The 15,400-nt window shown below is 28.0% G+C and overlaps 1 protein-coding gene across 1 annotated transcript; it reads right to left on the bottom strand.

The window, feature by feature from the left end:
* Positions 1-776: 776 nt before the first annotated feature.
* LOC111276509 (stem-specific protein TSJT1-like) lies at positions 777-2,191 on the bottom strand. Its single transcript, XM_022862254.2, has 4 exons — positions 1,890-2,191; positions 1,567-1,807; positions 1,314-1,434; positions 777-1,163 (listed from the first exon to the last, which is right to left on the bottom strand). Exons 1-4 carry the CDS (start codon positions 2,099-2,101, stop codon positions 970-972), a joined length of 768 nt encoding a protein of 255 aa, XP_022717989.1. The 5' UTR covers positions 2,102-2,191; the 3' UTR covers positions 777-969.
* Between the last annotated feature and the right edge of the window lie 13,209 nt (positions 2,192-15,400).

Genomic DNA, 15,400 nt, shown 5'->3' with positions numbered 1-15,400 from the left:
TGGGTTGGTCTTCATGCTCTGGGCATCAGGTCTAAGATTTCATTTACAGCGCCCTCTAACAAAAAATTAGTTGGCTAAAATCAATCATCTTTTTTCTTTTTTTTGTTGATTCTGACAAAACATTTGATTTCTTACCTTGTGTTGAAATTGTTAATGAGACCAAAGACACCTAGTGGACCTATTGTAAACATTTCGTAGGAATTCCTGAAGCCGAGTACTCAATCACGTGGATAAGCTCTTGGAAATTTAAGAATGAAATACAAAGTGGGGATCATGTTAGTTTTACAGAGCTTTCTGATTTACTTGTGAAAGGATGTTTTATTGATTTCATCTATGAATCAGACGACTATCTTGACCTATCTTTATGCAACTCCAGTGATCTGTACTCGCATAGTTGGATGAGATGGGCCAGTCAAAATTTCGCAGCTTTTGTATATCATTCATTCATATCCCAAAGGACCTTACATAGGATTCTAAGCTTAGACAAAGAATAGGTCCAGTCAATTGCTTCAGCAGTTCTTAACCTTTATGTAATATTGTATTAATTTCATATGTGATCTAAAAATTCAATTTTTTTTTATCTAAAGTACTTTAATCATATTCATACCAATTTACTTTCAATATACTTTTATATTTTTTTATAATAGAAGCTACAATTTGAATATAAGAAAAAGAGTTAAAATCGAAACATTTAAAAGAATTTTCAAAATCCACTTTAGGTCCTTTACACATTAAAATCAATATACTTCAGATTGGCAAAAAAGTTTCAAAAAAAGTAGGATAATAGTAGGCATTTGGTTATTATTTATAATCCCAAAAGAAAAAACAAAAACACAGAAAACATAACAAGAAAAGTACCAAAAAAGTCAAGAACTTAGAGAAAGGCAGAAGTCCTAGTGTTTGTTTAAGCTTTGATCCTCTTGGAGAACAAAGTTTCATAACAACCTTTTTTTTAAAGGTGTTTTAGTTTTATTGCTGTGAATCCCAGTGAGTCCAATTTGTTTCACTTCCCACTCTTGGAATGCTGTTAACTCTTGTGTAGACATCAACCTTGAAATTAGCTCCACAAATTACTCCCTCACTGTCTGTCCTTGGCATTGCCCTGATTTTGTTCATTGGATGCTCAAAGCTCATCAAACCTCCCTCACTGTGGAACATGAATCCTGGATATCCCCGCAAATCAACATTTGTATCAGATTCATAATATCACCATTTTAACATTTTATCAGACAGATTTCATACGAATCATTTAATTAGATATGAATCAATGCAAGTTTGAACCAATTTTACCAGAAAAAGAACCTGTCAAGTACCTGTTGGGAAGGGAGCAAAGGATTTGGCACAGCCTTCTTTGATGACATCCAAATCATCAGATATGACCACTGAGCCATCAGCTGCAATTCCCCAGTACAGTTTAACCCCACCATCAGAACCCTGGAATATCAAAGATGCAACTCTAATCAGTACTTAAGCAGCTAACAAACAATATTTAACGGTACAATTGGGATAAAAATTCCATTTTCCTGATACCACAAGTCAATTCTGATACTTGGAACAATGACTTACCAGTGCAGCAAAGACAGTTCCAGCTTTGCTGTCATAGATAACAAAGGCAAAGCTTCCATCAAGATCTTTAACAACCTGATCAGCAGGGTATGGACCCCTGTCTCTCAAGGTCCTATATGCTTCAATCACAAACATGGCCTCATTGCTCCCTTTTGACAGACCATATTGTCTATTCAGCATAAAAAGATTGTTCAAGCTCCCCAGGAAGAGGCAGTATATATCATCAAATCCACAAAACAACCTGCAAAAGCAAATAATGTCAACTATTGATTTTCTTATCAGCAATTTCCATATAAACTATTTCTCTGAACAGACATGGAAACCTTTGATGAACCAAGTAAGGACTTTCTGGTTGAACATAAGCTAGCACAGCAGCGTTGCCAAAGCTCATGGAAAAAGTGTTATGAGGGTGATGAGATAGGAACTCATTCACGGTTTCTTCAGGAAGTTTAGGCTTCTTTGAAGATTTGTGGGAGGCTGGACTATTCAACTCCTCAGGAGGATGAGCAAATGCCTTGTGGAAAATAGCCAACATTTTCTCTTCAACTCTTCAAACCAGAGAGAAAATTTTGCTAAATGTATATACAAATATATGCCAAATGAAATGGAAGTAGAGATGGCTTTGAAGGGTTCAATCACCATTTATAGGATTTTAATTTGTGGGGACATTAAACTCGAGTATGTAATGGCAGGCAGTATTATCTTTATTGGGGGCGTTGATCTTGGTATCATGGATAAGGATTCTCGGACCCCAATGTTTTCTTATCTACAGAAAATTTCTTTGGTTAGTTTTCTGACATGATACAGTATTGTCTCCACCCTGGTGGAATTGCTGATTTCCGTTCTTATTTGCCATCATTGGTGGAGTTGTTTGTCTTTTTCCTGTTGATTATCTCATTTGATTAGCCATAATTAGACTTTTTTATTTGAGGTGAACTATAATACTCATCTGAAGATTAAGCAGTTCAGCCTGAAATTATTAAAGACTTTCATTATTAAGACAGCTATCGAATACAATTCCCAAAGTGAAATAATTTGTTTAAGATGACATATTAAAGGAGTAGACGGAGATAAAGGGTGCTCGAAATAAATCAAATTTTGATTTGTGAACATGCGAATAAAGTTAGAATTGATGAGCTGAAAGTTCGTTTCCTTCTTCTTTGTATTTTTTTTTTCTTCCCTTTTCTTTTCCCATGAAAGTCTGTTTTTTAATTTCAATTTTTAATGTATTAAAATATCAAAATTTGGAGCAAGTTGGATTTGTTTTGGCATGTTAGGCATATCAGAAACTAGTAAAACCAGACACAGGTCAGAATCAATCTGCAGCCAAAAACACCCAATGTATTTTCATAGTTCTGTGGATGAATGGTACATTGTATAGGAAGAAAAGACAACTGAAGAAAATAATTAGCCTTATCCTTTTTTTTCTCTTTTATTTTTTAACCTTTAGTGCATGCCCCACCCAATAATTGCAGTCACCACACCACCTCACCATTTGCATTTGATTGGAACTGACCTCCCCTAAATGGCACCTAAGGTTCATGCCAGCTGAAAGTATGGCAACTTTGCTTTTCTTGATCTCAAGCCTCTAGGTCCAAGGAAATGACATGGAAAACAATGACATAGAGCTTGATTTGAAAGTTGACATGACATCATATTTTTAAGACTTTTTCTGTCTATTCGCTGCTGTCTCATTCTCATAAACTGTTGTCTTAAGCCCATTGGATTTTGATGATGTGAAATGCTTAAGACACGGTCCAATCAGAAAAGGGTGTGTCTAATTTTTACAGAAGAATCAGGCCATCAGGATTTGGAAAGAGTCATTGGGCTTTGCTCAATTCAAAATATATGTACTACAGGAAGGTTGCCAGAGGAGACAGATATTGACCATTTTCATCTATTGACCCAACCACTTTGATAGACTTATGCCCAAGCCCATTCTGCAAAGATTTTAACTAAAAGCCGTTTTTCCTTTTTTTTTCTTTTTTTCCCTTTTTATCAAATGCAAGAAACCCACTAGGATTAGTCCAGTTGATAATGGAAGGCCCTATTTTCTTATCAATTAGGATTCCATCATTGTGGAAAGTATTTTTAAAATAAAATTCCAAATGCATAAACCGATATAGAAGAATACATCTTTAGGATTTTGTCTGAACCTGACTGTATTATAAAAAAAAAATTATTGCAAAATGAATGAGCTTTTCTCTTTAATTTGTCTAGTTTTCTCGAGAGATAAAGCATGAAAGTGGAGTTCAAGAAAGTTAATGAACATGGATTGGAAGAACTAGCCCATGGAGCATTTGAAGTGGGCTCAATATGGACACTTTTCTCAAGTATTTCATTTTGATCCTTTCCAAATTGAGTCCAATCGACACTGCAATTATGCGGGTGAAGCTGAGGATGAAAAATTGAAAATGGCAATTAAACTGAACTTTTTTCTCATTACTTTGGATAGTTGCCTTCAAATGTAAATTATTATTTGACCATCCTCACCCCACCCCCCCCCCCCCCTCCTCGTTTTTGAGAAAATAAATGCTTGGTTTTATATTTGATATGATTCAATTTGTAGGAGAAGTTTCTCTTTTTTTTTTTATGAGATACATAAAAAAATTGCTCTTCAAATTAAATTTTATTACTCTACAGGCTTATAACCTTATGCCTTTTCCAACTTTTTTAGCTTAAACTTTTTCAACACACTAGCTTTCTTATATTTAAATTCTAGGATATACAACATTTTATTTTTCTAAATCAATAGTTTCATAAAATTTACTTTATTATTAATAACATTATCAAACAGAGATATTAACTTATTAACACTGTTTAATTCAATATTTATAAAAAAATTATAATTGATGCACATTAACTTAAATAAGACTCATTGGCAGCCGTTAACTCGAACCGAATTAAAAATTACACTAATAGTATTTAAAATACGAGTATATAACTTTATGTCTTATGTTTTTAAAATTTTTATTTAATAATTATACATAATTTTTTGAAAAAATAAAATTTGAAATTCTTATATATATATATATATATATTAGCACGGGGATTAAGTCAAAATTTTCCTCTCTAAAGAGGAGATGAAAGAAAGAAAGAAAGTGGGCCTGAGGATCTATCAATTTATTCACAGAACGAGCCGAGAATGTTGATTTTTCACAACAAATACTAAGAACAAAAAGCCACATACAATTACTAACAAAGATCCGAAAAAACATTATAAGTATCTTCTTCTTATTAAATTCAATGTTTGTTATTATTGTGGTTGATGTTTACTGACAAATACAGCGATAAGTTAGCCCTCTTCTCACCCTCCCCCAATCCCCCATGTTTTTTTTTTTTTTTTTTCTATGATTTTCTTTTCAAAATTTTTATATAAAAAAATATTGTTCTAATCTTATCACACCGTATATTGGCTTATCTGTCACATGTGAAACGTACGGATCTTGACAGCATCGTCATCCTCTCTGGATTTCATTGCACTTGTCTCTTGTCTTTTTCTCTTTTTTGTTTCCTGCTTCACTTTGATTTTTCCATCGAACGCCATTTGTTTTTTCTTTTAATTTTCTTTAGTTTTTTTGTGGTTAAGAAACTTGGATTTTGTTCATTAGTTATGCTAAAACAACTCAATTTGCTTTCATTTTCTTTGATTATTCCACCCCATATCACTTTTTTGTGGTTAATACATTTAGATTGAAAAAAAATATATAAAACAGTTACCTTATATTACTATATTTATTTTTTATTTAAATAATATTATATAATTACATTATTTAAAAAATTATTTATTTATTATAAAATAATGTATTAATTTATTAAAATAATTATTTAATTATCATATGTAATATGTAACAGATAATTTTTTAACAATATAATTATATAACATGATTTAAATAAAAAAAATATATAGTAACCTGATGTAATTATTTCATAAAATCTTTTCTCCTTTGTTCATTAAAATTGTAGTCAAGTAATTCTATTTGCTTTCAATTTCTATGATAGCCTATCATAGAAATGCGTTTTTTTTTTCTTTAACATTTGCATCGATTGTATGTCGATGAATACTTTTCACTCATTTTATTAATTTTTATTTATTTATTTTAAGATTTGAATTCAAACTCCTGTGAAATAGTCAACTTTAATTGCTGAGATATTTTTTTCGAGACAACCATGCATGATTGCGGATTGCCGTTGTTTTAAAATTTGTTTAGTTGAATGTTTTTCTAAGTGTCCCCATTGGGTTTGTTTTTGTTTCTATTTCTAAGAGTTCCCCTTGGATTTGATCACATGGGACTTGGAATACAAAATCCTATGCATACACATTTGGTTGAACTCAGAACATGAGTTATAGTAAAGCTGATGTGGAAAGTAGGTTCAAGTACTGCCAAAGCTCAAAAGCTCCAAAAGCATTTCTTCTTTGATTTCTTAATAAAATAAAATAACTTAACGCAATTATAGGTAGGAGATTTGGTTTAATTTTTGTCTGGTACCAAACGATTCAATCTATTTTTTATTTTGTGAAATTCAATCATATTTGGAAAGTATATTGATTTGTATAATTATTTTTAAAAATAATATTTAATAAATTTAAATATTAAGTTTTAATATCTAAATTTTTTTAAAGAACTTTGCTAATTGAGTCATAGTCAATTGATTGATATATTAATTAGAATTTATTAGGGGCAAAAAAAATTTTGTTTGAATCAATTAAACTAATTGAAATTGAATAAATTCGATTAAATCGATTCAGTTTATTTGATTTTAATAATAATTAATTTTTTAAATTAATTAAATTGATTAATTCGATCGATTTTTTATTTTTAAAATTAATAATCGAATTGATCGAATGAATTTATTTTTTAATAAAAAAATAAAAAATTGATATAAGTATTTTATTCTTTTATAAAATATTATTAAAATTATTAAATTTTTTAGTGATTTAATTTGAATAATAGTTGAATTTGAATTTTATTGATTTAAATTTATAGTTAAATAATTAATCATATTAAGAAGAAAAAAATTAAAAAATCAATTATTTAATTGAATCAATTTTGATTGATTTAATTATGATTGATTATTTAAAAAAAATTATCTATTTTTTTATTTATTGAATAAAAATTAATTAAATTAATTATTATTTTTTTCAAATAAAATAGACCGAATCGTTCCTAAAATTTAGGGTTTTGTTGTTTCTAAAAGCGCAAATATTTTCCATTTTTTCTAAAAAAAAAATCATCATTTAGACAAAACCTGTCTGCTGACCTTTTAATCTTTGAAACTGAAAAGCAATTATCATTTTGATTTTTTCATTTTGATTTCTTTCTTTGTCAAATTCGGATGAATTGGCCTTCCTTTCTTTCTTTCTTTTTTGCACTTTTTTGTACAAGGAAACAAAGCATGATGAGCTGGCCCTCAATTTTTTACTTTGAGAAAACATATTAGTTGATTGAAATATAATTTATTTTAATGTCAACTTTTTTGTGTGGCCAAGGTTGTCCTGTCAGAAAAAGAAAAATCCAACAAGGAATCTTTGGTTACATAGCAAACGATAAGGAAGGTATTGGACAAGAAAATTTTCTATATGTATTGGACAATTCTGTACAACTTCTGGTTCTTCCAAAATGAATGATTAGATTCATATGAATTATTGTAGTTCAAGGATTACTATTATGTAAAAATTGAGAGTTTATATGCATCATTCATCACAAATTTCTTTTTGTTTTCAAAATTCAAGTAAATAAATTGTTCATTTTTTTCGAGCCACAACAATATATATTGTATGTCATAAGAATTATGTATTAATTGAAATTAACGTCAACATAAGATCATAATAAAATTTGAACTCAAAATCACTATCAACGAGGTGTACCAACTTAATCATCCAGTCAATTTATTGTCGGTGACCATTTATCATAACTAAACAAAGCAAAATAAACTGGATTGCGAAAGAAAAGAAAGAGACATGAATCAGAATCAGGCACATGCAGATTGCAGAACGAATAGGAATAGACTTCCATTGAACTGCACAAGTGTGAGTGACTTGGCAAGTTGTGAGTTTTGGTTTAATTTATCATTTTTTTCTTGATGGAGTTGGGTCCAGAACATGGTGTCTTGAACTTATAGTTCAGCTCGACGTAACTTGAGAACAACACCAAATTTGATTATTTCTGCAAATTTTGAGCTTGATGTACTTCCCTGGAGCTGAGTTATGAGAATGTTATAACTGGTTTTTAAGTTTCAAATTTAATGAAATGGATTGACTATGGACAAGCTAAAAACTCAGGGTTTGATTCAATTTGTTGATGCAAAGATTGTAAGTCCGCATCTAATTATGAGGTATTGTTTGTTTTTATATTTTATATTTTATATTTTATTCATTTATTAAATATTAATTTAATCGTCAAAACAAATCTAGAAATTAAACTTCTAATGTTTTTAATTGTCTCTATCTTGTAAGTCTTTCGGTTGAATGCAACCGATCATTATAAATTTTGCCATGAACAGAATCAAATCACATTCTTACAACGTGAATTGCATAAATAAACAAGCAAAAGCATTATATTTTCTTTTCCCATGTTACTCTAGGAAGAACAACAGACCCTAAAAACTAAACTTGGCAACCTGTTCCTTTCATCTCAAAAAGCATGGCTAAAGGACATAATCTTTTGTTTTCTTTTCTTTTTTTCTTTATGTAACCGAACCCAAAAGTATATGCCAATTAAGATTCCTGACCTTGCATACATGATTGCAAATTAGTTGGTGAAAATTTTGTTTGCTTTTCATTATTTTTACAACAAAATTTTAAACACCATAAGATAAAATAATAAAAAAATATAAAAATTATATGACTTAAAATTTTTAAAAAAATCATATTTAAACAAAAGTAAAAAAATTATATTTCATGATTGATGTATCAATTTATATCATAATAATCTTTATATTTTATATATCTTTAACGTAAAATAAATTTGATATAAATATATAAATTATTAAATTTTATAAAATAAATTCATTAGATGCATCATGTGAATAATTACTCAAACTGAAAAAGTGTCTGTGGCTATGCATTTATTTAAAGGCTAGAAACTATTATGTAAAATGTTTTATTTTTCATTTTTTTATTTCAAAGCATATGAGAATATTCTTTAGAGGACAGATTCAGCAGTGATATGGTATCAATAAGGTTAATTTTATAATGTAGAACTTATCAATCTTCAATAGAAGAGGACAAAAAATTTAATGTGAATGGGTTAAAAATTAGTGCAATGTCTCATAGTTTATTGATAAAAAATATTTTTTCTTGGAAAATGTAAGATTTGGGTTGATTCTTCTTGGGGTTCATAGTGGAAGACAATTTGACTGCTAATCATGCATACAAGTAGCTTTGGTCTAATTCCATTTCTGTTTTCAATTAGATTGTGAGATGAAAGGCTATAGCCAATAGCATTACTTTGAAGGACTGAATTGGCGTTGCATTGTGTAGAATTAGATGCTTTAACTAATGCTATGAAAAGAAAATGGTGAAGTTAAAAAAAAAAAAAAAAAGACAAAAATGAGAACAATGAGTAAGTGATTTCTTTTTGTTAAAATAAATTTTGATGATGTGAAACTTAATAAGATGGATTGAAAGTTTCTTGTATTTTTGGGGATGCAAATGGAATTTTTTAATTAAAAAATATGTTCGATTTGTTTGAATTTAAATCTGATTCAAAATAATTAATATAAAAATTAAAAAAATTTAAATTTCAAAAAATACATTTGATCGATCCTAACTTAAAAAAAATCCGAATCATACAAATTTTATCGAATAAAAAAATAATCCAACTAATCCTTACATGATCCAACCAATTACCCCCTCTATTTTAAAGCTTTTCCCGTTTCTCGTGTCAGTATCTTGTAATTCAACCAATTTGTTGCCAGGGTTATACCACATGAGGTTGAAAAGATCCCTCAGTCATTCTTGGTAAAGAAAATCTGATAAATTTTCAACAATTTAGCTTTATGAATGGTTCAAATCATTAGGAGATGGTTGAGATGTAGCATCAATATTTAGCGATCAGGACATGGAAGACAAAAGAAATAGTACTACTTCTTTCCATTCCATTGATTCTTTTCCTCTTCAAATGGTTACTTAAACTTTTTGGGTCTCCTCCATTTTCTTACTCTCCTTTTTTGGGCAAAAAAACAACAAAAGTAAAGGTTTGCATCAACATCGAGAATGGGAGATTGGTTGAAGCTTGAAAAGTTATGTATGGGCTAGCATTGCACGCCTTATGTAATTAGACAGTTCAGACTTCACACATGCATCTGCAATGGCTTCCACTTTTAGATTTTTTTTTTTTATTTATTTGAGATTGTTTTGATTTAAACTCAGTTCCCACTAAACTTAAGAATTCAATGCTCTATCATTAGATCATGTGATTGTTGGCATGACTTTCAGATTTTGTATTTTGAAGTTGTCCTACTCATTTGATCCTTGTTATAAAAGAATAAAGAAATGGTTTAAAGAACATTTTGGGTAATAAGAAATCATTGATTTGATCAAATAATTTCTAAGCATTGACATGGATGAATCATTTTCTAGATTTGCTAATGGGTTTGGGAGCGTTTGGTTGACAAAAAAGTTTGGATGATGACCCTTTCTATTGAAATAATACAAGAATTTTTTGTAGTCCATGGTAATTTATTTTCCTTTTACTGCAAATGAGAAATTCATCAATTCAACCCAAAAAGTTTCGGCTAATGGGAATAATCATTTGCTTAATTGAAGGTCATACTCTCTCCTCTAAGAATAATTAAGGCTTCAATTTCAAGTTTCCCCTTTCTCAAACTATCAAAAGGAAACAATTGAAAAAATTTGCTTGCACTTTTCATTTATTCACATTTGAAACTGTTGTTTTAGGAGGGGAGGGTTAGTTGTTGAAATATCAATGCAAATAGTGAATAAAATATATTTTTGCGAAAAACGCATTATTATCCAAGAAATTGTTGACTAAAGAAAATCATCTATTTAATCCTAAAAATTAACGATACTATCATTTTTACTTGGTCCATGTTTGAAATAAAGCTGATTCGATTGGCTTTTCAAAACCCCTGCCCAAGCTGAGGGAGGCTAACATTAAAAATAAAAATAAAATTTAAATTTAAATTTAAAATTAAATAAAAATAATTATTTATTAATTAAATATTAGTTCGAGCAGAGCTTTGATCGAAACAAAAAACCTTGATCACTAGAAGAAACCTTGTCCGAAGCCTAACCCAAAGTGGGTCGAGCTCACCTATCAACCAAACATAGCAACATGATATTATATGCATGTCAAGAGCTTGTTGTCCACTCAAGAATCAACATTATGAAGCATACATTTAATATTAGTAGATGTGTCAATTAATTACTCTCTTTTATATTAGTTGATTTGTTAATTAATCACTCTCCCTTTACATTAATTTATTGCTTATGTAGAGATAAAAATATTTCCTTTAACTATAAATTAAACTAAAAATTTGCATATTCTAAAAGATTAGTTTATTGGAAGTGTGGTTGTCATTATTAAAGTGGTAAGTGAAAAAAGAATGGTAAATTATTCAACCAAAGTAGTGAACCACATCTAAAATTATAACTAATTGAAAAAGAAAAAGTGACAATTTTAAAAAAGAAATGTTAATTTAACCAACTTTTCTAAAAGAAAATGATGATTATCATTACAAATAAGAGTATCCAATGAGCTTTGAACAGGTCTAATTACCTATATCTTAATTAATTAGGTATTGTTCATCAAAGCTTAATATAAAACAATTAGGGTTATAATTAAAATAAGATAAGATCCTAATTTCCTCTAATAATCATTTAAAAAAATTACCATTTGCATTATTGTTAGTGAAATGTTGCTTTTCTTAAAAGAAGGCCATTATGTTTTCCATCTTCAAAGTTTCAATCAAATAATGAGAAAAGGAAGATATCTCATTTGCTATGCTTGGAAGTGGTAAATTTGATGGCTTTTGTTGGGGAAACAAAATGATTCATTAGCTAAACATTTTAAATGGGAAAAAGGTATAGTTTAGAACTTTTTATTGTAATAAAGAGTAATTATTATTTTGGTACAATTATAAATAGTAATTATCAATGAAGGTATCCAAAGAAATGATTTGAGTACAAGAAAAAAAATGGAAAATGTGACATAAATCTAGGATTATGATGCCATTATCACAATCATGATGTTGATAGACTTCCTTTTTTGCTCCATAACAAGTAAGAACTACTCTCATGTAGTAACAATAGTCTCTTATCTAAGGAGTAAGGACAAAGAAGAGAAGGTTAATAGGGGTAAAACTTAATAAGTATAATTAAAGTCAAAGCATTTAATTCAATTTCTTAATCCTTAATTTCTTAGGGTTTTAAGACAAAAATTTTTTTATGGAAAATAGGAAGTGATTCCTTATAATAAGTAATAATAATTAATAATATAATTAAAGGAAACCAAACAAGAACATAATAGTTTATTCACTTTTCTTAAAAGTTGGATTTCAATAATATTAGAGTTTAATTTTTAGCATTTGCAAATTCTTTTTCTTCCGATATATTTTTGTATATGTAATTAATTAATTAAACTTGGCTATGAATTAATTAAATCAACTTGTTTATAAATTATCATAACTAGAAAAATAAAACAAGTCAAATTGTTTGATCTACCCACCTTCGAAAAGTATATTAAATACTATACAAAAAAACAACGATAAGAGAGATAGGAAAAATAAAGAAATAGTAATAAAAACTTCTAGTACAATAAAAGCATATATATAATATATCTAAATAAAAACTTAAATTTAACTATTTAATTTTTTAATAAATTCTTGAGGTTTCATACCTAACTTTATAATAATTACTGTCAGAAAACTATAAATACATCAAATAAACGAGTAATTTATTATTTTTCATTACTAAATTTTTTATATTTTTTGTTGTGATCAACTTAAATAACCAATAAATATGCGGTTTCAAAGAAGTACATAGCTCTTTGAACATACGTGTCACGTCCCCAGCAGGGTGCCGCTCTCTTTCTTCTTTTTCTGTTTTTTTTTTTTACTGCCTTGTTTAGAAAACTTTATTGGCTTTTTCAAATGTTTAATTTTCTAATTGAGGGTAGTTCTTGTAGGAATTATATTCCGAATTTATAATTAATTTTAAACGATAGAAAAATACTAAAAGAGTAAGAATTGAATTATATTGATTTAACAATTAACATTGACATTTTTTCTATCTTTTTTTTTTTTTTTGTAATCCAAAATTAATTTTTTCATTTAATATCTTTTATATATATCATTATATGTTAAGTTTTAATTTGAGTGAATCTTCTTCGGATTAGATATGTCTACAAATGGAGCCTTTAACAAGCATTTTGATACTTGAGTTAAGTCTACACCAAATGATTATTAAATAAATAAATTTTATTTAATATAATTTTAAAAAAATATATAATGTTAATATAAAGAAGATTTTTTTAAATATTTTATAAATATTAAGCAAACATGATCAAGATTCACATATCAAGTCGAGATGAATCTTGGATTAAAAATTTAATAATTAATTAAACTTAATTTAATTTAATTTTAATTGAGAATAAATTTTTTTATTATTATAAAAGAAACGTGATATAAAAATTTTTGTGTTGAAATTAACTGCTACATTCAAGAAAATCCTCATTAAAAAAGCATAAAAACTAAAAAATATTTATCACTTTCAATTTTGACATGATTCACCTACAAGTACTAGCATAGTAAAAAGCAATAATTTTATGCACGATGAAAAATGAATAATTTCAATTATTTATTACCCATCAATTTCATGACTATTTTGATAGGATAATTACCACTATCGATTACACGTGACACATATTTCTTTTTATATTATTATTTATCATCATCATATTTTGCTAGGACATCTTATTTTGCATTTTGGATCAAAATGTTTGTTTTGTACAATACAAAGATATTTATTTTTCTTTTTTTTTTTTTCATTTTGATAAAATCTTTTTGGTACAAATACTTGATTCTTTTTTTTTAAGACAAAGGCAAACTAGGCAAGGGTACCAAATTTCCAAAGACGTGTATGGACGGACAATGGGGCCTAGGATAAAGTGGACAAAACGTCATTTGCTAACCTCCACGTGGAGGACCCCACCACATCTTGTGTGTCAGTTAGGGATCAAGGGTCAGAGAGAGATCTAGACTTATGGATGGCTAGGGCCTTCCACGTGGGGTAGCTTTGTCCTGCAGGCTTTTAATAGCAAAAGAAATACCATTAAAATTTCAAAGTTTTGTTTGAGTTTCAGATGGTAGTAGTAAAATTTTGTAGACATAGTTAGAATTAATAAAAAAAATCGTTTTGTATTTAATAAAATATGATAAAATTTTTATTTTTATTTAATTAATTTTTATAATTATTTTTAAAATATAAATTTAGTAATTTTTAATTTTTAATTTTAATACTTATAATTTTTTTTATCTTTATACTATAATTCTTTTTTGTAAAAAGAAATATGACAAGATCCGAGTATGACAAGGCTGTCACTACTCTTTTTGTCTTTTTCTTGAATTCTTTATGTTACAAGATTAAAATGTATCACTAATAAAATGTTGAAAAGGAATAACAATAAAAATATGGAAGAAAAATTCAAGGTCACATTTGAACATGAGATTTAATGGTTTAAAATTATTTTAATGAAATTTAAGGTTAAGCAAATGAATCTCACAACATGGTTTCATGTACATTTCTTATAATTTTTTTATTAAGAGTCTATTTGAATAAATAATGAGATTTATTTTAATAAAATTAAAAAAATAATAATAATAAATTTAAAATTAATGATTAAATATATATTTGAATATAAAAATAACGAAGAAGATTAGATAAATTATAATAAAAAACCATTAAAAGTAAATAAAAAATAAAAAGCCAAAAATTGTTAACTTAAATCGAAATGACAAAAAGAGCATATTCAACTCCTTTGTGGCTCTAGTGAGAGGAGGAGAAATATGGAAAAAGAAAAATATTGAAGCTAACGGTGGTAGAATGCAATCCTACCTATCAATGAACAAATGGAGGAAATCACACTACGCCACAATAGTAGTTGGATTTCAAAGCTGTCATTTGCACAATTTTTCATAATAAAAGCACTGTGACTGGAGCTGCTTTTGATTCCAAACTAAGGTTGGGTTTGCTGCTTGATCCGGTTCAACTCAGGCTGAGCTTTGAATAAGGTTTTTAGGTGGTATGAGAAAACACGGATTACCATTTAATTAAAAAAGTTAAATTTTATTTAATTTTAGTTTTAAAATACAATTAAAATATTCATAAATTAATATTTTAATATATATTTTTTAATTTGGGCTCTCAAATCTTAGAGTTTTGAAAATCAATCAGGTAATAGTTTTTAATCAAATATTGCAACAAATATCTTGTGAATAATTTTAATGTGGCCAGCAACTTATACCAAATATAAGACTTTTTTTATTTTAATTTGTCATACAATTTTCATTTTTTTTGGGTAAAATAAGTTGTAATCAAAGATTGCAAATTTAGTAGAAAACATAATTTAGTTTACAATTATATATATTTATATTTCTTTGCCAAATAAATTTTAAAACTTTGTTCAAAAAGGATTACAAGAATTATCTTTCACTATTTTACCCACATTGTGTTAGAATTTGGAGGGAATAATCATGGAAAAATTATGCCCATCATAATTGTGACAAAACCTGTCTTACCAGCTAAAGGTGTCAATTCAAAGAAAACGATCAAATAGACATTGATTTCATTGAAGAAAATCCCAAAATGGGG

Source organism: Durio zibethinus, chromosome 25 (genome assembly GCF_047325235.1).
Source record: "Durio zibethinus cultivar Kanyao isolate XHJ-2024 chromosome 25, ASM4732523v1, whole genome shotgun sequence".
In the NCBI taxonomy this organism is placed as follows: Eukaryota; Viridiplantae; Streptophyta; class Magnoliopsida; order Malvales; family Malvaceae; genus Durio; species Durio zibethinus.
The sequence above is the reverse complement of the archived record's forward strand: the minus strand, read 5'-3'. Positions and strand labels throughout refer to the sequence as shown.

Coding starts and splice junctions, on each gene's coding strand:
- LOC111276509 (XM_022862254.2), bottom strand. CDS start 2,101: ATGTTGGCTATTTTCCACAAGGCATTTGCTCATCCTCCTGAGGAGTTG. Junction 1,808..1,889: donor CCTTACTTGGTTCATCAAAG/GTTTCCATGTCT, acceptor TTGCTTTTGCAG/GTTGTTTTGTGGATTTGATG. Junction 1,164..1,313: donor CTTTGCTCCCTTCCCAACAG/GTACTTGACAGG, acceptor GGGGATATCCAG/GATTCATGTTCCACAGTGAG.